At 39.6% G+C, this 21,845-nt stretch overlaps 1 protein-coding gene across 1 annotated transcript; it reads left to right on the top strand.

Moving 5' to 3' along the window:
- The first annotated feature begins 3,673 nt into the window (after window positions 1–3,673).
- On the top strand, window positions 3,674–20,462 carry trhr2 (thyrotropin releasing hormone receptor 2). The gene is made up of 4 exons (XM_066685055.1): window positions 3,674–3,713; window positions 6,999–7,722; window positions 9,015–9,432; window positions 17,911–20,462. The coding sequence occupies exons 2-4, from the start codon at window positions 7,331–7,333 to the stop codon at window positions 18,577–18,579; spliced, it is 1,479 nt and encodes a 492-aa protein (XP_066541152.1). The 5' UTR covers window positions 3,674–3,713; window positions 6,999–7,330; the 3' UTR covers window positions 18,580–20,462.
- The last annotated feature ends 1,383 nt before the right edge of the window (window positions 20,463–21,845 follow it).

The raw sequence follows: 21,845 nt of genomic DNA on the forward strand, positions 1-21,845 counted from the left end.
ATGAACTTGAGTGAAATCACATTCTTAATCCATGGGGTTTAACATGATGTTGGTCCCCCCTTTGCAACTATAACAGCTTCAGCAAGGCTTTCCACAAGTTTGAGGAATGTGTTTACAGGAATATTTGACCCTTCTTCCAGAAGAACATTTGTGAGGTCAGACACTGATGTAGGACGAGAAGGCCTGGCTTGCAGTCTCTGCTCTAATTCATCCCAAAGGTGTTCTGTCAGGTTGAGGTCAGGACTCTGCAAGCCAGTCAAGTTCTTATGTACCAAACATGCTCATCCATGTCTTTATGGACCTTGCTTTGTGCGCTGGTGCACAGTCATGTTGGAAAAGGTAGGGGCCATCCCCAATCTTTTCCCACAAATTTGGGAGCATGAAATTGTCCAAAATCTCTTGGTATATTGAAATATTAAGGATTCCTTTCACTGGAACTAAGGGCCTGAGCCCAACGCCTGAAAACTACCCCACACCATAATCTCTCCTCCACCACACTTTACAACCGCCAAACCCCGAATCATCCATTGGATCGACAGATGGAGGAGCATGATTCATCACTCTAGAGAGCACATCTCCACTGCACTGGAGTCCAGTGGCTGCATTCTTTACACAACTGCATCTGACGCTTTGCATTGTGCCTCATAAAATGAGACTTGGATGCAGCAGCTCAGCCATGGAAACCCATTCCATGAAGCTCTCTACACACTGTTCTTGAGCTAATCTGAAGGCCACACGAAGAGGTCTGTAGTGATTGACTCTGCAGATAGTTGGCAAATACTGCACACTATGTGCCTCGGCACCTGCTGACCCCACTCTGTCATTTTACATGGCCGGCCACATCATGGCTTTGTAGCTGTTGTTCCCAATATTGTTATATACCACTGACAGTTGACTGTGGATTATTTGCAGCAAAGAAATTTTACGAATGGACTTATTGCACAGGTGGCATCCAATCAGAGTACCTTATGGGAATTCAAAGAGCTCCTGACATTAACCTATTCTTTCACAATTGTTTGTAGAACAATCTGCATGTCTAGGTGCTTGGTTTTATATACCTGTGGCCATGGAAGTGATTGGAACATCTGAATTCAGTGATTTGGAAGAGTGAGTGAATACTTTTGGCAATATAGTGTATGTCCATAAAAACACCACTACACATCCTAATAAAATACAGACCCATTCCAAAAAATATTAATATCATGGAAAAGTTGATTAATATCCATAATTCCATTCAAAAAATTGAACTTTCATAGATTATAGATGCACATTATTTTAACATAATTTGGGCTTCCAGCTCATAAAACACACAAAAACAAGATTTCAAAAAATTAGAATACTGTGGAGAAATCAGTCCTACTCAGTTTTTGCAGAAAAAAAGAAATTAGGATCACGTGAAATCAATCGAAATATGGTACTTTCAAAACGATATGTCAATCTTCAATACTTGGTTGGGAATCCCTTTGCTTTAAATGCCTCGATGCGACATGGCATTGAAGCCATCAGCCTGTGGCATTGCCTGGGAGTTATGGAAACCCAGATTTCCTTGATGCTTGCTGTCAGCTCTTTTTTGTTGTTGGGTCTGTTGGCCCTCATTTTCCTCTTAAGAATACCCCATCCATCCATTATCTGTAACTGCTTATCCAATTTAAGGTCGCGGGGGGTCCAGAGCCTACCTGGAATCATCGGGCGCAAGGCGGGAATACACCCTGGAGGGGACGCCAGTCCTTCACAGGGCAACACAGACACATTCACACACTTTCGAGTCGCCAATCCACCTGCAACGTGTGTTTTTGGACTGTGTAGGTCCGGCAAGTTGGATGGCCAGTCCAGCACTGTGATGGCATGGGCATCAAACCAGGCTTTGGTGCTTCTGGTGGCATGGGCAGGGGCCAGGTACTGTTGGAAGATGAAATCTGCATCTCCATACAGATCCTCAGCAGAAGGAATCATGAAGTCCTCTAAAACAATCTGGTAGACTGTTGCGGTGACCTTGCATTTATAAAAGCAGAGTTTACCAACACCTGCGCCAGACATTGCGCCCCAAATCATGACTGACTGTAGATATTTCACACTGGACCTCACCAGTTTGGGTTCTGTTCCTCACCTGTCTTCCTCCAAACCCTTGGACCTTGATTCCTGAATGAAAGGCACACTTTATTTTCATCTGATAAGAGGACCTTGGACCACTGGCCAACAGTCCATCCCTTCTCCTCCTTGGCCCAGTTGAGACACTTCCTACGTAGGCTCAGGTTCAGAAGTGGTGTAGCCGAGAACCCGACAGTTGTAGCCCATCTTCCGGATGCATCTGAATGTGGTGGTTTTTAAAGCTGTGACTCCTGCCTCATTCCACTCTTTCTGGATCTCTGCCAGATTCTTGAATCTAAATCTTTTTGATAATCCATCGAAATCCACGGTCATCTCTTTTGCTGGTGCATTTTCTCCTGCCACATTTTGTCCTTCCACTAGACTTTTCATTGATATGCTTGGACACAGCACTCTGTAAACAGCCAGCCTCCTTAGCTCCTTATACTTTTGTGGCTTACCCATCCTATGGAGGGTATCAGTGATGGTCTTCTGGCCAGTTGTTATTTCTGCAGTCTTCCCCATATTGAACCGAACTGAGAAAATTGAAACAAACTGAAGCAAGTTAATGACACCTGGGGAAACCTGTGCAAGTGCTTTGAGTTTAGTAGATGATTAGTGTGTCACACTCATTTTAAAACATTCATGTCCTGCAAAATTTGGGCTGATTTCTTCACAGTATTCAAATTTTTAGAAATCCTGTTTTCATGGGTTTAATGGGCTGGAAGCCCAAATTATGTGAAAATAAAAAAATAAATACTTGAAATCGTTTAAATTGTGGGCCCTGAATGTATCTATGAAAGTTTAACTTTTTGAATGGAATTATGGAGATTAATCAACTTTTCCATGATGGTCTGTATAATACTTGATTTTCAAAGGAGGTGGTCTTTTATCATTTTTGGGCTGTTGGTTTGGATATTCAAGTGGATATTATTTTATCTTCACAGAAATAACTGCTGAAAAATGTAATAACATGTCTCTTTATTACCTGTAAAATTTACACTTTACCAAGTGTTGTTAGAAAGTCCCATTTTCCTTTTTTTTTTAAAAAAAATCTTGTAATAATTTTTATTCTAGGATTAGAATCAGACATATACCCAAAATTATTAATTAAATGCATATTTTGAAAAAAAAGAAAGATGAAAACAAATATAATCTACAAAGAGCTTAAATATTTTCTGGAAATTTGGAAAATAAACTATAATATATAATTTTGTACTATATATATAGTCCTAGATTATCTGAATACATTTTAGGTTGTACTTATATATTAATACACAAATTATTATAAATTGTGTATGAACCACAGACTGTAAATACATTTATATACATTATCTCTGTGTTTGTTCAGTTTGCGGTATCAAGGAGAGCGCTTAAATATATGTGGCACTAGGGGGTGCTATTGCAGTGAAATGACTCAGTGAAGTTTCCTCAGCTCTGAGTCAAACTCAGTCTCAGGAGCGCAGTCCCTCACTCACTGCCTGTGCTCACGGCGTCACACATTATCTTTTTTCTAGACTTGACAAATGCTACACATCTGTATACTCACACCTGGCTCTCACACACCCGGCATGAGACAGCTTCCAGAGGACAGAGCGCATGGGCCCTGCACCAAACAAAAAGAAATGGTAAGCGATGCTTGTTTCTCTGGAGATGTTTATAAGTTAGTTTTCAGTGAAAATATATATATTTGTTACTTGTTTTTGGAACTTATTCCTTCTAATTTATTTTATTACAGATGTATGTCATGATGATGTAAAGAAAGGTTTCGTTGTGTTATTACAATTTGCGTTTATTAAAGTTTAATGATCAACATGCCTGGTTTCTTAGCGTATGGAGAGTGATACGTTTTGTTGCTTCTAACTTATGGACATTTGGTTACAATTCTCCTCGAGTTGAATTGCGCTGTATAGGTCATGATCACGTTGTGGTGATGGGAGTTTTAAACTGAACTGTAAGGCATTCATTTGTTTGACTATATGTCATTTATCGTTTATTGTGTTGTAAAGGGCTCAGCAGTCCTTTATAACAAGTGCGCTTATCATACTGAAATGGCAAAGCACAATTCTTGTGAAAAATGACACAATGTTTAACCAGGTTGTGATACACACACGCACACACAAAAGCTTGTATTTGTGAACAGTGAGGACAAAATTACATAGACTTATTTTCAGTTTTGTGGTGATTTACCGTAAACATTTTCCATAAATATTACTAGGTTAAACCTAAGCCTAACCTTAACCCTACCTTAAAACTTGCCTTCATTTTAAAATGTACTGATTTACACTGTGGGTGGTCCCACGCTATACCCACGCGCTGTCATCAGTTTTGCTGCCATTTCAGTGTGATTCTGCATTCTGCTTGATAAACGCACTTTAGTTCGTCCTTTTTTTCTTCCTTTACAACACTAATATATATATATATATATACGCACACACGCACACATATAGCGAGTAATATAAAATAAACATATATAAGAAAAGGAAAGCAAAGAAATAGATGAAAGAGGAGGCAGGGTGAGAGGAATCAAGAAACCCACGTAAAGAATGATGAGAGAAACAGGCAGGGGGACAAACAGACAGGGACAGACAGTCAGGAAGACTGAGGATCTGGAGGGCTGGGCTGTGTGACTTTATTATTCTGCATGTGATACACTTATAGAGGAGAGCTTGACCAAGTGAGTGACAGGTTAATTCATATCACAGTCTCTCATCAGCACATCACAAACACACAGCAAGAAAATGCTCTTCAGATGACAGCTGCTGACTTGATGAGTGCATTTAGCACCAGGGCATGTCATTCTCATAGAGCAGGGGAATGTGATAACAAATGCTACCTTAACTGCTGCTTATTAATGATAACCCAGGAGTGTTCCTGAAACCGCTTTATTAGAGCTTCTAGGGATACACTGATGATGTATTTTTATGGCTGATTTGGAGTTTGATTACCTTAATTGATTGATTTGGCTATATATATTACAATATATCCGTTTGACATAAAAATGTAATGATTACACTGTAACATATTTGGATACTACCGTGTTTCCCCGATAGTAAGACACCCCCGATAGTAAGACGCAGTGTGGGTTTTAGGGGGGTCGGCTAATGTAAGACGTACCCCGAAAGTAAGACATAGTAAACTGTACGTTGGAAAAATATAAGCCATAGTACCGGTACCTTTTGCTGCATTAACTGCGGAATGCGGACGGATCTGGAGCCGAATGAGCGGAGGGATGTGGCGGCCGCGGGAGCAGCAGTAATGTTGTCCGTGGTCCAACACGCAGCCATGGTTGTCATGGAATAAATCTGTTTTATCTTCCAGTATAACATATTCAAACTGTTCGTTCTTACCGTTTTTCATTGTTTTACATGTTATACATGGAAATACCGTCATGATACGGTTGTAACAAGACATTCTTGGCACTTGCTTTTATAAAACTGTTTTATGGTGAATACCATACTGTTCAGGTTGTTAATAAATGTTAATTTTATGGTTAAAACAAAAATCGACATTTTTTACCAATATAAGACATACCCCGAAAATAAGACATAGTGGGACTTTCGGGGGTAAAAAGAATGTAAGACACTGTCTTACTTTCGGGGAAACACGGTAGTAGCAGTAGAACTCCCATATTGAGTGCCCACGTTTGATTCACATTATGCATAAAATAGAAATGAATGGTAGACTGACAAAAAATAAAAATATATTGAGAAAACTGTCCTTTATTATGGTGCATCTTTACTTTTTTGATAGTGCTCTTTTAAAGAGGACTTTTCCTAGTCTGACATGACTGAAGAAAAGTAATGATAGCTTTTCCAGTTATAAATTGCCTGTCATATCTGTCCTTTTAAAAACGCCTTTTCCTCTGCCATCCCCCTTTAATCCTAAATATAGCAGGTTTTAATTAATATATAAGGAGTTGTCAAATGAAGACTCAAATGCAGCTTTGGTCTTTCAAAAAAGACACAGGACTGAAGAAGTGAGTCTGTATCACACACAAATTCACACCTGTTTCCATCTTCTACATTACTGGAAACCAAGAAAGCTGCTGTGCAATATGCACACTATTCCTGATGCACCATAATGAAAATATGAAACCGCATGTGATGGAGTTTTTGTTTGTTTATTTTGCTACTTTTTTCAAGGCAATGGAGGTGCAGAGACATCAGGCTTCAATTCAATTACTTTTCATTTTGTGTTCACCTCAATTTATTTCAATCGCCCAGAGTCGGGACATAGAGGTGCCTGTCAAGAGCAACAGATGGCAATATACCAGCAGTGCTACCAAAGCTAAATTAATGTGAAATGCTTCATTTTTCCTGACTAAGCATTGTTGTTTTGGCAAAATGTCAGAGAGGATTGTTGTGTTGTTTTTTTTTTTTAATACAGTGTTACACTGTCATGTTTGAGTATTTCACAACTGCGGCATTTCATGTCTACAGCTGTTAGGAGCAGACTGAATGTGGCAGCTCTGTGTTTTTAAGTCTTGCAGGGATTTTATTTGCAGCCTAATGCAGTGCACCACTAAAATGTCTCATTTGAATAATTTGCCATGGCAGCTTATCATCTGTATGGGTGGATAATGTGTGCAGAGTTTTCTTCTAAAAACATTGTGACTCCAGCTGGTGTTGAAGCAAAGGAGAAAGGAGGAGGAAGAGAGAGAGAGAGAGAGAGAGAGAAAGAGAGGTAGATGTGAAGCCTGCATTGTAAAATTTTTTAATCAGTGCTGTTTCAGCACGCTGTGAGCTAGAGGAGGTCTGTTATCCACAGTTACATGTACATCACTTATCTACTTATGCCAGAGGAGACTCACGTGTGCGCATTTATTGAGCAATTAGCACAGGACTGTGAAATCCTCTTAACAGTGCTGTAAATTGGCATATTGCCCATTGACTATTGCAATTTATTTTCAGGGGGATCGATCAGATGGACAATTGCATTAAGAGGCAAAAATGGGGCTACAAGCACAAGAATTTTTATAATTCTTATGGAATTATAGAAGTCTACCAGGAAAGAATGAGAGGGAGGGTGACAGAGGAAAAGGACTTGAGCAAACAGAACAAGATTCTTTTTAAGAATGATGAGAAGGGGACATAAACAAGCACGCCTTTTTTGCAGTCTACCCCTACATTTTTTCTCTCCTCCCTGCTTCTGTTTCTTTTTCACAGATACGTTCTACCTTCTTGATTCCTGTTTCTGAATTCACAAATCTTTTTCTCTAAATTTGAGCTGTGCATACATAGAGATGGTGGAAAACGTGAGCTCCAAGATGAACAGTAGCCCAGTGTCTAACATCTCCCTGCTTGGCACTGGGGACCGTGTGTCGGAGTCTCTGGAGTATAAGACAGTGTCCGTGTTCCTGGTGCTGTTGGTGTGTGGAGTGGGAATTGTGGGCAACATTATGGTGGTCCTGGTGGTTCTGACCACGCGACACATGAGAACCCCCACCAATTGTTACCTGGTGAGTCTGGCTGTGGCGGATTTGACCGTGCTGGTGGCGGCGGGACTGCCCAATATCTCAGAGAGTCTGATGGCCACTTGGGTGTATGGCCATGCTGGATGTCTGGGCATCACCTACCTGCAGTACCTGGGCATTAATGTGTCCTCCTGCTCCATCACAGCCTTCACAGTGGAGAGGTAAGCAATAGAAATGTAAAAATCTGTTGATACAGGTTTTGTATTGATGAAATATTCATACTAATGAAATATCATTAACATGAGAAATTAATATTAAATTAAAAATTATATTCATGTGGTTTGTTCATTTATTCATCTCCAAGACTCTTTTTTTTCCACAGTTCTATAATGAAATCTTACAAATAATCACCTTTTCTTCTGGAGATGAATATGTAATCTATCCTAAGGGAACAAAACTAGACTTTAAAACCACTGTTGTATCTTAAAAGGTACATTTAAACTAATTGTAATTTTAGTGACAATAATGTACCTCTATCATTTTTCTGAGGATATATACACTCACTTCAACTCAGTAAGAGGCTTGTTAAATGTAACTAAAAAATGTAAATGTGCATTTATTTGTCACTGACAAACTACAAAATAAGTCTACCGCATTTAACCCATCAGTGGCAGTGAACACACACACACACACTAGTACACTTAGGGGCAGTGAACCCACATCTGGAGTCGGGGAGCAATTCCTGGTGCAGAGGGAGCGCTTGGGGTTTAGGGGTCTTGCTCAAGGGCATCTCATTAGTGGTTTGAGGGAGGAAGACAGTGCTGGTAATTGGCTGATTGTATTAAATTATGTTAATAACAGCAAGAGAAACACAAAATTATAGATTGCAGGGTCACTCCTGTAGTTGCCAAACAGTGACTTCAAATAATATGGGGAAAATACAGTCAACAGGTCCAGAACTCTTTTGGCTGTGCAGATGATGATGGGAACTATCACATGTGATTTTCTGTGGTGAAAAAGATTTTAGGCACCCGAGAAATTGATTTTTAAAAATGTATTTTTCTGAGCTGTAACATTTGCTCCTTTTTGAGGTTATACCTAGGGTTACTCATTAATAAATACGTCATTCTGTTAAATCAAGTGTGCTGTTGATTTAACAAATCAGTATGATCAAGGATAATATCTGCAAAGAACTTTGTTCTTCAAAGTAAACATACATACAACATTTAGGGGGGAAAAATCTAATTTTACTTTAACTCTATGTTTTTCTATTAATTGTAATTGTATATTATTTTGTACAAGCTCCAGGTTTAATGAGAAAATTAAAAATATATATTATTTAATATTTATTGTTGGGACAAATTTCAGGATAGGCATTTCTGATTTTTTTTTCAGGCAATGTCTGGACAGGTCAGATATTAAAATTTAAATACACTCATTGCTACAGAATTGCTGGAAAAAGTCAGCTTTGCTTCAGTTGTTGTTCTCATCTTGTTGTTTCCTCCTACCTCAGATACATTGCCATCTGTCACCCGATGAGGGCTCAGACAGTGTGTACAGTGTCCAGAGCAAAGCGCATCATTGCAGGGGTGTGGGCCTTTACCTGCGTCTACTGTATGCTGTGGCTTTTCCTGGTGGACATCCAGGTGAACAGCGACGGAAGAGTGCAGTGTGGCTACCGTGTGTCGAGGGACCTTTACCTGCCCATATACCTCATTGATTTTGCCATCTTTTATGTCATCCCTCTTCTACTGGCCATTGCTCTGTATGGTCTAATCGCCCGGATCCTCTACCTGAGCCCCCTGCCTCACCCGCCTGACACCAGTAACATCACTGCAACCACTGTCAGGAGGAGCTGCAAGGAGCCAGTTGATGCAGGAAAGGGTGGTCGCCAGGGGAGGCCCAAAAGTGCCCTCTCATCTAGGAAGCAGGTGTGTTTGTGTTTCATCTCAATTGATATGCCAATCCCATTAATGCAGTAATGACTATCCTATCAACAGCCAACCCTGTTTATCAGTCCATTGAAAACAGATGTTGTGCAAAAGCGAGGAATCGCTCTTCATTTATTTTACAGACAAGTCAAGATAGCTTTATATTGGTACATAATTTACTCATTTTTCCACAAATTTACACAGTTCTCTTTTTGAGACTGACTTTGGTCAAACACCTCTAGGATCAACCAGCACAGCACCTTCCTACCTTACACTGTCTAAACAGCCCTGTTCTTTTAAATGATAATGAGCCACTGGTTATCCCAAGGTGTGATTGTGTGAGGGAATGTGTGAGTGTATGTGTTGCCCTCTGAAGGACTGGCACTCCCTCCAGGGTGTGTTCCTGCCTTGTGCCAGTAATTCCGGGTAGGCTCCAGACCCACTGTGACCTTAAACTGGATAAGCGGTTAAAGACAATGAAGGAATTAATGAATGAATATTGTTTATATTTTACAATGCAAAACATATAAATACAAACATATATGGTGCTGTATAGTACACATTGTTTTAATTATGTTAGGCAACAGATGCTATGTGCTATGTGTCATGCTGAGTTTATTAAGAGACCTCTTTCTCCTGACCGTGAGGGATTCCTTAAGGCCAAATACAGGGCAGCCTTATTTACCCGTCTCAAGTTGGGATTTTTTTTCCATGGACAGAACATGATGCTTGCTCTTTTAAATATCACCATGTGGAGTTGGGTGTCTTGTGGTATTTTCTTGGCCACAAAAACAATGTGTAGTTAAAAATGCAAAGATTTGATTTGTAAATTATAGATACACAGCCAGTCTCCCCAGTTTTTGCCATTAATTTTGCAAACGTCCCTCCTTAGACTTTTGTCCTACTCTTTGCTCCCTCATATATAAAAAAAACCAAAAATAAAACAAAGTCAGACTTTGTTTGTGGGACTTCAAATCTTGAATAATTCAGCTCTGCCCAGTTTATCTGTGTGGAATACTCAGAAATAGAATGACTCCACACATCTACATTCACACAGAAGGAGTTTGTAAAAATGTACATACTAAGATGATAAATGCTAGTCTGTGACAGGAGAACCATTCTGGATAGGAACATGCACAAAATCAGCTTGCCCCATATACAAAGCCATTTCCAGAAATGTTGTTATATTTTGTAAATGGCAATAAAAACAAGAATTTATGTTATTTGTTGATTCTCTTGAGGATTTAACAGAAAAAGGCACAAATAATGCTATTGAACACTATGAAGTGTATTACCTTAATTTTAATTACATTGTTTGTTCATTTCAGAACTGAGTAGAATAATTATTAGAGTTCTGCAATTTCCTACCCTCCTCCAAAATTTACATAGTACAGTTTCTGCAGTGCTGAGGTTCTATTTTTACTGTTATGGGTCAGTGAAGCCTCACAATTATATTGAAGCTATAATTGTATGGAAAGGTATTACCTAGTGATCCTTAAAGGAAAAAATGCATATAACCATCTACTAATAAAATATGACATAGACTGAAAGTATTTTGCTTACTTTCACCTTCTCTCTGCATGTTTAACTGAACTACTGCTCTGTTAAAAGATGGGTGGGATCAGAAAAATATTTATTTCCCATGTAAATCAGCTATTATATTCAAGTTTTTTCACATCTTATTTTGAAGATATTCTTAGAGCTTTCAACTTTGAGAGATAGAAAAAAAAAACTACACTTTAAATTCAGATCGGCTGAATTCAGTTCTATGTGTTTTAAAGGATGAGGAGCCTACAAGACTTTCTTACTGAGAATATAAAACAGACAAATAAAAAACAGAGAAGCTCTAAGAATCATACAATGACCATCCCATAGTCCAGCTGAATGTATTTTGTTTATAAGACTAAACTGGAAAAGGTCCTGCAGTTACCTCTACTAGTGACAGTGAAAACTATCCTGAAGGTTGAGTCTGGAATATTGTGTACAGTACAAAATGTAACAGGTTCAAAAAGCATTTTAAGGTATATGCACAGGAGACTAGACTAGGTCTAACCTCCCATTAGACCTATAACCTCCTTCTGCATGACCTAATTTTTTTCAAGTCACCTCAATATAAATTTGTCCCTAGAGGAATTTGTAGTGATGCTCATTGTAGAAATGAGTTATCCACCGCAGTAGCCTGCATTCTGGCCTTTACTCTTTCCTTTTCTGCCACTCCACCAAACCCTGAGCGGTAGTGGCAAAACACTGCTTTAAATGCCATATAATTACTTCAGAATTACACCTAATTTTTTCATCACAATTAATTAGCAGAGACTTCTGAAAAAGGAAACCAGTAACAATACAAGAATGTTTTGTCTTGTTACACTGAAAAAGGAAGCAAAAATATCTACGTGATCTCAGTGAGTGCGAGTGAGCTGCTACTACAACAGAATACTCTAGAGCCATTGCTCTAACACGCTGATTAGCTTTTTGTATTAGTGCTGAATATTAGCAGCCCTGCAGTGATATTAAGTAATCATAAAAATGTCTCTCATTTCACTAGGAGCTGGTCCGATAAACTGGCAACACTGTAGACATGGAAAGTATTCTATAGACATTACTGTGATCCCCTTTAATAATTTAACACTTCATGAGGCATAAATCTTTCTCTTCCTATATATGGGGAAGACAAAAATTTATGCCACGTGCAAAATTGTAACAATATTCTCCTCAGTTCATAAATGAACCAACAGTGTAATTAAAATGATGATGTAAAACAGTTGTAAACACACCTCTGTCTCATTTTCTGGAATATTTTGCATGCATCAAATTTCTTTTATTTGTGCATTTTTCAGTTAAAACTTCAAAAGAATGAACAAATCCAAGAAGATTCTTGGAATGGCTCTTATTTATCTTATCTAATAATAGTCATGTGTATATAAAAGTATCCGTAGTTATGTGTGAGCGACTGTGTGAATGAGTTAGGATGGTGAATGCTCATGGTCATCCCTACAGTGTGTGAAATAAAATGCTACCTTACACTTAACTGTAGAATTGTCAATAAATCCAAATAATCGCCGTCGAAATAAAAACATGAATCTTCATTTTTGTTGATTTTTAGTTTACTACATCAACACAGCAGATGTCCTTCTAAATGACAATATGAATGGACCAATACCAATACTCATTTCATTTAAAGTTACTATTTTGGAGATACATGTTGATGTTCTCAGTGACTTAATGACAGCAGCGACACACACACACACACACACACACACGGCTGCAATAACAATTTGGCAAGGTTGGAGCCTGGTCGCAAGAGGCTGTATCTATAACCATTCTCACCAGTCCCCAGCCCATAATGACTATTTGGGGCTCTGGAGTTCAGAAATAAATTTCACAGCAGCTGTCACTCTTTAAATGAAGAGTGACCAGAACTCTAGATGACCTCATGTGGGTGAGAAGATGTGGGTTGAAGTACTCTTTCACTCACTCATTCGCCTGTGGCACAGATCAAAATCTTGAAGATTCAAGAGGACTCCACTTGAGAAGAAGATTTGCATAATATGATTTGTGGTGCTCAATGAAGTACGCTTAATGCTGCTGATGATTCTGCTCCCTGAGATCATGAAGAATCTCTCTCTCTCTCTCTCTCTCTCTCTCTCGCTCTCTCACTTTGTTCTGCTTACTCCTTCTTCCCCTCACCCTTTGATCACGTGATTATCTCAGCAATTCATGAAGTTCAGTAAGCTTCGTTATGCCCACAGTCGTACAGTGGCTGAGCATAATCTGCAGGTTTGAGTGAAGTTATCTATGCCACGGATCTGATAGCAGCAAAGTCGTCTCAACGGCAGCCATTCTCTCTTTATGTGACCTAATCATGAAGAGCAGGCTGCTTTGTTTGTGTCATGTTAAGACCTTGTTTCTGGCTGATGAGAAATCCCAGTAAGCAGATGTATTTTCAAAATGTCACTAGCAGACATGCTCATTATCTCTCTGCTCCGTTAATTACACAAGCTCCTCCCAGGCCCACGCTGCCTCAATTAAAAGTGCATGGTCGTGCTATGAATTTGTCACAAACATGGAAGGTCTCTCTCTCTCCCCAGTTGTCACTCTATCCCCTGTGGAGGATGAAAAACAGCATTTAGCTCCAGGAGAGTCCTTTTTATTCATATGTCAATAAAGAGATTTGTAGAGTTAGTTCTACTGTGTCTTTCTCCCCCAGGGCATTGTTCTGTTATTAAATGTAAGTGCAACATAAAAATGGAGGCTGTGCTCAAACAGGCCTAAAAAGTAATTAGGTTAAAAGTGTTTGTTATTCAGAGAAACAAAGGAGGTGAAAGGGCGGGAGAAGGTTGTGTTATTGGCTGCGAGTAGTAAAACTAAAAGACTGAACAGTGGAGTCTGACGGTGATTCTATTAGATCCCTCTCCCCAGGGTTCCACACTGCCAGTATATGCATTGTCACCATGACCACAAAGCCACAGGGTGTATGACAATGTGCCACTGTTTCTCTCTCTCAGGCTTAAGGCTTCCACCTCTGAGTGCATGAATGCCTAGAAGTGCTTCGGCATGCACCAGCTGATTGGGAATAGAAGACTGACAATTTATGTTTTTAAATAAAGCTTACAGGTTTGACACATCCGCTGTACAGAGATTTAGCACAGATGCATTCAAGCCTGCCATGCCAGAATCATGTAGATTACCACACTAACCAATCAGTAATGTTTAGTAGTTAGACAAGGTTCACTGATCCATTTTTTCCCCAAGACTAATTATACACAATTTAATATGGCTGAATTATATGTGAGCTATTACACTGATGTATGCCTCCTTCACTAGCAGTGTTGGGGTAGATGCCCAGAAACACAATCCCTTACAAATTACTAATTAAATCTTTCAGACTGGAATGGGATCACTTTCTCATTGTTCAACATTATATATTTAAGTTACTCATAATAAATCCAGAAGTCTTTTCAGTATTTTCAGTAGAAAGAGACCTCCGAGCACAGTCAACTATTTTTGAAAAATCACTTCCATGCACCCATGGCTTTGCACAACCCAGGGACAGTTATGGTTTATTATAATTGAGTGGCTAATGTTGTTTAAAGGCCGAGAAATTAGAGAGCAAAGCAGTCCTAAAACACTTGCCTGAAAATGTTTTATGAACAAAACATACAAAACTTATCCAGCAGATTCTGAACTAAAATCCGTTCAGTTCTATTTCTTTAGTGAAATGTTTGTCTGTGAGTTCAGGTCTTTGAACAATAAACCATATTTCATCCATGTCTACTTTTTGGTAGAACTGCTTGCTCATCCAACCTTAGCAGTGAGCTTATGTTTAATTTATAAATATATTGTATAAATCAATGCTTTAAAGACTTAGAACTTTTTTAAAACATGGGACGTCAATCAATGTAATTTCGTGATTATGATGTTCAAAAAATGTAAAAAAAAAAATAATTTTTTCTTGGTTGCAAAGTCTCAGTTACATATCAACCCTAAAACATTATATGACACATGATCTTTGCCTGTTCTTCATCTAATGAAATTACATGCCAAAAACCTCTCATATCCCTTGGGACAAATGCTGCAGTTCCTCCTCCCAAGAATATGAGGGAACTGTACATTAATAAAAATTCCAGTGCATAATTACTAAACATTCATTCATTCATTATCTGTAACCGCTTATCCAGTTCAGGGTCGCGCACCTAAGAAAATTAAGAATTATTTTCCTAAATTGAAGCAGTATCAAATATGATTTGAAATAAAGCTGTATAAATATTGGAATATGAGTATCATGTACACTTAAATAATTAACTGCTGTTAGGTGCTTCATAGTAGTTCATACCATTTAAAGCATTCAGCTAAATTAACATAATAAAATATACATTTAGAAAATGCTTTAAAGTATTGTAATAAAACAATTATTCTTTTAAATTAGAGAAATTTCGTGTTGGTAGGTGGACTGGCTATTCGAATGAGTACAAATGTATGAGTGAATGTGTGACTGTGTAAAGCCCTGTGATGGACTGCTGCCCCGAACAGGGTGTGTTCCTGCTTTGCACCTAGTGATTCCAGGAGGGCTCCAACCCAGAACATGATAAAGTGGTTACAGAAAATGAAAAAATGAATAAATGTTACATATAAGTAATGCAAGGCACACTTCTTATTACTTCAGGAGTAATATGATTACAAAGATTTAAAGTGTAATATATTACACAACCTAACTGTAAGAAAATAAAATCATGCTGTTGTAACATATTACTTTGCACCACACTACTCTCAACATTGCTGGCTACTGACACTGCTATTGCTCAGTGAATGCTGAATTTGAATGCATTATTAGAGTTTTGAAAATGTTAACTGTTAGTTCAAGTGTGAATATTTGATTAATTCAATTCCATCACTCATGACTTATGCTACAAAAAAGGGCCGAAGAGTTATTCATATCAGAGCTATGAGGTGTAATTTCAAACACCTTAATAAATGTGCATTGTAACTCTGAATAGAGTTGGATCACATTGCTCTCATCATCTGAAAAAGTAGCAATGTGTCAGATGTGTGATGGACAGATTGTCCTTGACAAAAGTTCAGCATGTTCTCAGACATCAGCTCAAAGAATTCTGCCCCTTTGAACTATTCTGTTGGAGTGGTCGAAAAGTTTCAGAGTGTCCAGAAAATAGAGCAAATGGCTTTTGGAAACACAGGTGTTGCATTAAAAAGCTGAACAGCTTAGTTCTGCTCAGCGCTCTGGACACATGTAATGGTCAACCTGGCTTTGGTTACTGTCAGCTCTCAGAGTCATTTTCAGAGTTAATAACAGCCAGTAATCAATGGTGATTGTCAGAGGGGTGAAAAGTGGATATTAATTATCCTTCTTGACTTCCCACAATTTGAAATATTTGTGCTAAGAAACCTCAGAACTCTAACAATACACTACATTCAATTGCAGCTTTCACAATTGAGTATTGCTTTGCTTCAGTGGGCAGAACACTGAAGAAAAATGCTCTCTGTCCTGACTCTTAGTGTTTTCACGTTGAGTGGTGCACTTATATTTAGCTAACAGTGTGTGAAAGTGCTCTGTAATAGACTTCTATGTGTAGACTTCAAAAAAATAAAAACACCTTTCCAGAAAACCTCTGACCACTGCCTGGTTCTGTCTGGGTCGCATAAGTCTTAGGGTCCATTTATCAGCATCCAGAGGCACTTCTACAAATAAGGGTGCCTAAAAGGGTCCCTTAGAGCAGTGACATAGAAAAAACATATTTGGTTCCATAAAGACCTTTACAACTAATGGGTTTTAAAACATGGATTGGTAAGTCGAATAAACACTGTTCTCCACTTACCTCACATGTAGTCAATCATCCAATACATGCCTGCTGTCCAGGTTTTACTCTGATAGTTTAGCTATGGCGCTACAGGAAGAAAGTTGCTAACAAATAATAGAATTCAGTAGACAGTGAAATAATATTTTCTGAAAATATATACCCAAATGCCAACTCAGTCCCCAAGACCGGTGGGAACATTCATGGCTGAAGTCCCCTAGAGCAATGCACCTAACGCTCAAAAACCAAAAGGCTTTCGAGGATGGCTGCTCACTGCTCCGGGTATGTGTGTGTAAGTGAGTTCACTGCGCCTAATCACTAGTGTGAGTATGTATGTTCATTGCCACAGAGAGGCTAAATGCAGAGGTCAAATTTCATTGTAACATTGTACATGTTCACAAACATGTCACTTATTCACTACTGGGCTGTGAAGATAAAGTGGTGTTTTTTTTTTTGTTTGTTTTTTTTTTGCTGTGCAGTTTAGCTCAGCATAGCCCGAATGTGCACACCAACAGACGTGCTGACGATCAAAACCCATTTCAAAGAGAACAACTTTTAGCAATTTGTGCCAGAGGAACAGAAATGTTCAGAAATATGCTAAATAAGACAACTCTACGTGGTTTAGAAGCATAGCTGACTGGCTAACGGGGACTTGTGTTTTAGCACACCACACTTACAAGAGGAAGCCTCGTACCTGTGAGAACAAAGTCAAGTGAAGGGTCTTCTGAGTGTTTTGTTTGTTTTCAGCCTCCTTCCTCACTTTTTTAACCAAAACTCAGCACTAAACTCACAACTCCGGTGGGCTACTGGGTTTGTGTTTTTCCACCACCCATTTTCTGAATGTGACATCAGTTAATGAACTCCCACAGCGCCCCCTCCCTGTGGCCCTCTTAAATTCACATGAATGAACTCTGACCTTGTTCTAAAGAAACAGAACAGAAAATTGACACACTATACATCCTAATTTTGAAATACGGCCCTAATTTTGAGATACTGTTCAATACAATATTACCATTATACCACCCAACCAGAATCTGCAGTAAGTAGAAAATCGTGCAGTTGTGTATAAACTCAACTGCTCAATTACGTTCAGAGTGTTTCTTCTGTTGACTTTTTATGGTTCTTTGACCTGTGTGTACTTATTCTGTGCCAAATGTTCTTTCCTTAGGTCACTAAGATGCTGGCTGTAGTGGTGGTCCTTTTTGCCCTGCTTTGGATGCCATACAGAACGCTGGTGCTCATCAACTCCTTTGTCAGCACACCATATCTGGATGCTTGGTTCCTGCTCTTCTGCCGGACATGTATCTATGCCAACAGTGCCATCAATCCGGTGGTGTACAACCTAATGTCTCAGAAGTTCCGCTCAGCATTCCGTGGGTTGTACCGCTGCCAGAGACAGGCTGGTCACCACCGCACCTTGTCTACTTTCCATACGGCATGCAGTGTGGCCAGAGATCCACGAGTCACTCACAACAGCAACGGCACCAGGGAGATGGACAGGAACATCGGTTCAGGCACTGCTGACCAGAAACTTGGCAAAGACACCAGTTTGGATGAAGAGCGAGAGGCTACCTGTGTTGATAACAATGAGATAGACAAATCTGTTCTCAAAGAGAAGGATGATATAACTGAGACAAGTGTGAGTCAAGAGGAAAAAGATCTTGACAAAACATCTGAAATAAGGACAAAAGAAGAAGAGAATGGTCCAGACCTGGAGAAAGAGATCATGAGCCGATGTGCTGATGGCAAAAAGACTGAGGTGATCTTTGATGAGGTGAAGGCTACATATGACCGTGTTGAGCAGAACGCAAATGAATTGATCCACAGCACAGTATAGCTCGTTCCACCATATGTATGCCATAAAATCACTTAAAGGGAAACCTTAAACAGGTGGGACCTGTTCACCTACAGCCCTTTACATGAATGAATACCTTCACAATTCACATTTCAGAGAGGAATCCTGAAAATCTGTATGTCTTTTCACCTGCTGATGAGGCACCAATTCTGTCGTGGAATCTGGAGACTCATGCTAGTCTCACCGCATAATTTACCATCCATGCTGGATGTCAGACGCATCAGCAACACCTCTGCTTTCTGTAGTGGACTGGAAGCCTTCCAGAGAGTTCCAGTGTGTTCTACTCCTCCATGTTATATTAAACAACCTGCCCTCTCTGCCTGTAAGCAGAAGAAGAAACTAATGAATCCAGCTAAGTGGGTACATAACCCACTTTCCAAAGCACAGACAGGGCTGTATCCGCCCAAGCAAAACTGCTACAAGGTACTTTTATCTGACAATATAGCCCAGAGGATCAGGTCAGGACAAAAACACATTTGTGTTCCTCATGCAGCCGACACGAGGCATTTATAGAGATGCTGGCCCGGTGCCAGAGTAGGAGCAGAGAGCGTGGCCAGAGGAAGCGAGTTGTAATGCATCAACATTTGTTCCACATAAAAGCCCATGCTTCAAGCAGAGTGATGCTTTACAACTGTTTCATCTGCCATCAGCCCCGAGGCGTAACGGAGTTCTCGGGCTGCATTTGAAGAACGGAGGCGGATCAGATGAGAGTTCTGGACTCTAACAAGTCATCCATTTATTTATATAGAGCACAAAAGGCATTTTACGTGCACAACATTACACTACTGATTTGTTGTCTGCTGAGATGAATATAGAGGTATACTCATGATTTGTCAGTAAACAGGATTAATCATACATCTAGGACAGTCCAGAGCAGGATTTAAAAATATTGTTCCGAAAGCACTTTGTGGTGTACCCAGTGCAATGCCATAACACACTGAAATATTTCATATATATATATTCGTTGAAAGCCAGTCACACTATGGCACTAATGTGATATTGAGTTTTAGTTCAGTGGTATTTTTCTAATTCTACAATGACTTTGACAAACATCATTGTTTGTAATGTGATATTTTACTGAAGTAGTGTTATTGTTCTCTGTTGTATTTGCTTTATGAAAGCACCTGCAGTTCACGCATCTATTGTGCTGCTTCTCTATGAGGAGAAAATGAGATTGTCAGAATGTTTGAAATTGCTTGTATGGCCATTTTCATGGCTTATAATTCTGATTTCAGTTGTATTGTACTTTGAGGTCTGCCTGGTAATCCGACCAGTTATATTTTCTTTTTATCTCCTCCTGCATCTTGTTACTATGTCCATCACTGTCCTGTTCATTCCTGCTTATTGCTTTAACCTTTGCTGCTCCACTGTCACATTTCATTTGATAACCATCGAGCAAAATGTGCGCCAGCATGAAGAGACTGTAAAGTGCTAAAGTGTGTTATGCTAATGTGTTAGCCGCACTCCGTTCGTTTTCTGCTTTTAATTGCGGCGGTGACAGGGATGGAGAAAGCAAAACTGTTTGTTTTCTCTCAAGAATAAAGCAAATGCATGGCTGCGCTGAAAAGACTCAGGCAACCTGTGAGCCTAGGAAGCTTATTAGCTGAAGTGAAATTATGGTGGCTATGGAAAAAGTGCGGAGAGGTCACCTATGGTGTCCTTGGCTTGTTGCTGTGTGAAGTTCGCAGTAGCATTTATGATATTAATCTGCTTGATATTTGCTCAGTTCGTAATGGTGACCTGAAATCAGGTTTTTTTTTTGTTCTGTGAGCATGTGCAGTCCTGGTATTTCTTTTTTGAGTGGGCAAAATAACTATATTTGTGTTCTCCTTCCTAGTTCCATTTGGTATGCTTAATACGTTGTCTGGGAAATAAACATAAGTGCAAAATTTTAATGAGAGTCTGATTTATTCACGCTCTTCCAGATGTCTTGAAATTAAGACTGCGGAGATGGATAAGAGGATCTGCATTTACTGGATCATAATAAGGATTTCCTATTATGAGTTTCCTAACCTTTAACAAATTTGGAAATAGCCTCTTGTGTTAGCTGCAGAAGTGTTGAAGACTCTAAAAGCTCTTTTACTGCAGTGTCTGGGCAGGAAACTGCTGGTCCATGCAATTATTCAGAAATTAGCATGCCCATGTCACTCACACACCCCATTTCCTATCTTCTCCATGAAGAAGTTCCAAAGAAGGGTTGCCTTGTTTTACAGGTTTCCAGCTGAGGGTAAAAATAGCAGTATCGCAATAAAATACAGTCTGATGCAGGTAGCATGAATGTATGCACAGATGTAGCCTGGCAGCTGGTTGCTAAGGTTACATTCTATTTTTTTTCTCTCCCCTTCACTTTCACACGATTAGATTGGAGGGTTGTAGGCAGGGAAGATAAGACGGCCCACGAGAATGGATTTCCGACCAGGTGCAGCGGGACTAATCCCACAGCTGATAAGCCATCACAAAACTGAGGTGTCATTCAATAAAATGAGGCTTGTGACAGAACTCACGCGAGCACAGCGCCCTTGCTGCCTTGCTGCCTCCCTGCGCCTCGGCCCCTCCAAGCAGGGCATATTAAAAACTTAATAACACATATCCGTTATGCAGGGTTTGATCGTAATCGCTCTCATCCCTTTTGTTCCCTCCTTTGTGCGAAAATCGCAAGGCTATGAGCCACTGCCAAAAGTCATTTTCAGAAAAAAAGGGTTGAAAACAGCCTCTTTTTATTCTTCCTTTGCTTCTTCCTTACACTGAGGATCTGTTGTACCAAGTTGGAGAAGATAGACAGATAAAATTAGATGAGTTCCTCTGCATGGAAGGCAACAGCACCCCTCCATCAGATTTGCTTATCACCATCTCACTCTCATTTGGGCTCAGGCTCTTCCCCTTCTCTCCGATGGCATTAGTTCACTGATCCAGCTGATGATGAGAAGTGCATCGGAGCCTGCTCTTTTATCACTGGTCTTCTCCAGCCTCAGCACATGCCTCAAATACAATGTCTTGGAAGAAGAGGATGTGATCAAGAAGAGCTGCTGCTTATCCTGGCTGACTGTATTACTTTGTCTTCAAATCTGCACCAAGAACAGAGTTTTAGAGGAGACACACCACAGATAACTCAAGCTCTTGAACTCACATCTAAAACGTTACACAAATCTGTCTAAAACTAGCTGGAATGCATGCACCTGTGTGGCATTTGTAAGAATCACAGTTACATGTGTTATTTTGTTAAAACGCTTAAAAGTACGTAAGAGACT

This window comes from Hoplias malabaricus, chromosome 11, assembly GCF_029633855.1.
Source record: "Hoplias malabaricus isolate fHopMal1 chromosome 11, fHopMal1.hap1, whole genome shotgun sequence".
NCBI classification, from domain to species: Eukaryota; Metazoa; Chordata; class Actinopteri; order Characiformes; family Erythrinidae; genus Hoplias; species Hoplias malabaricus.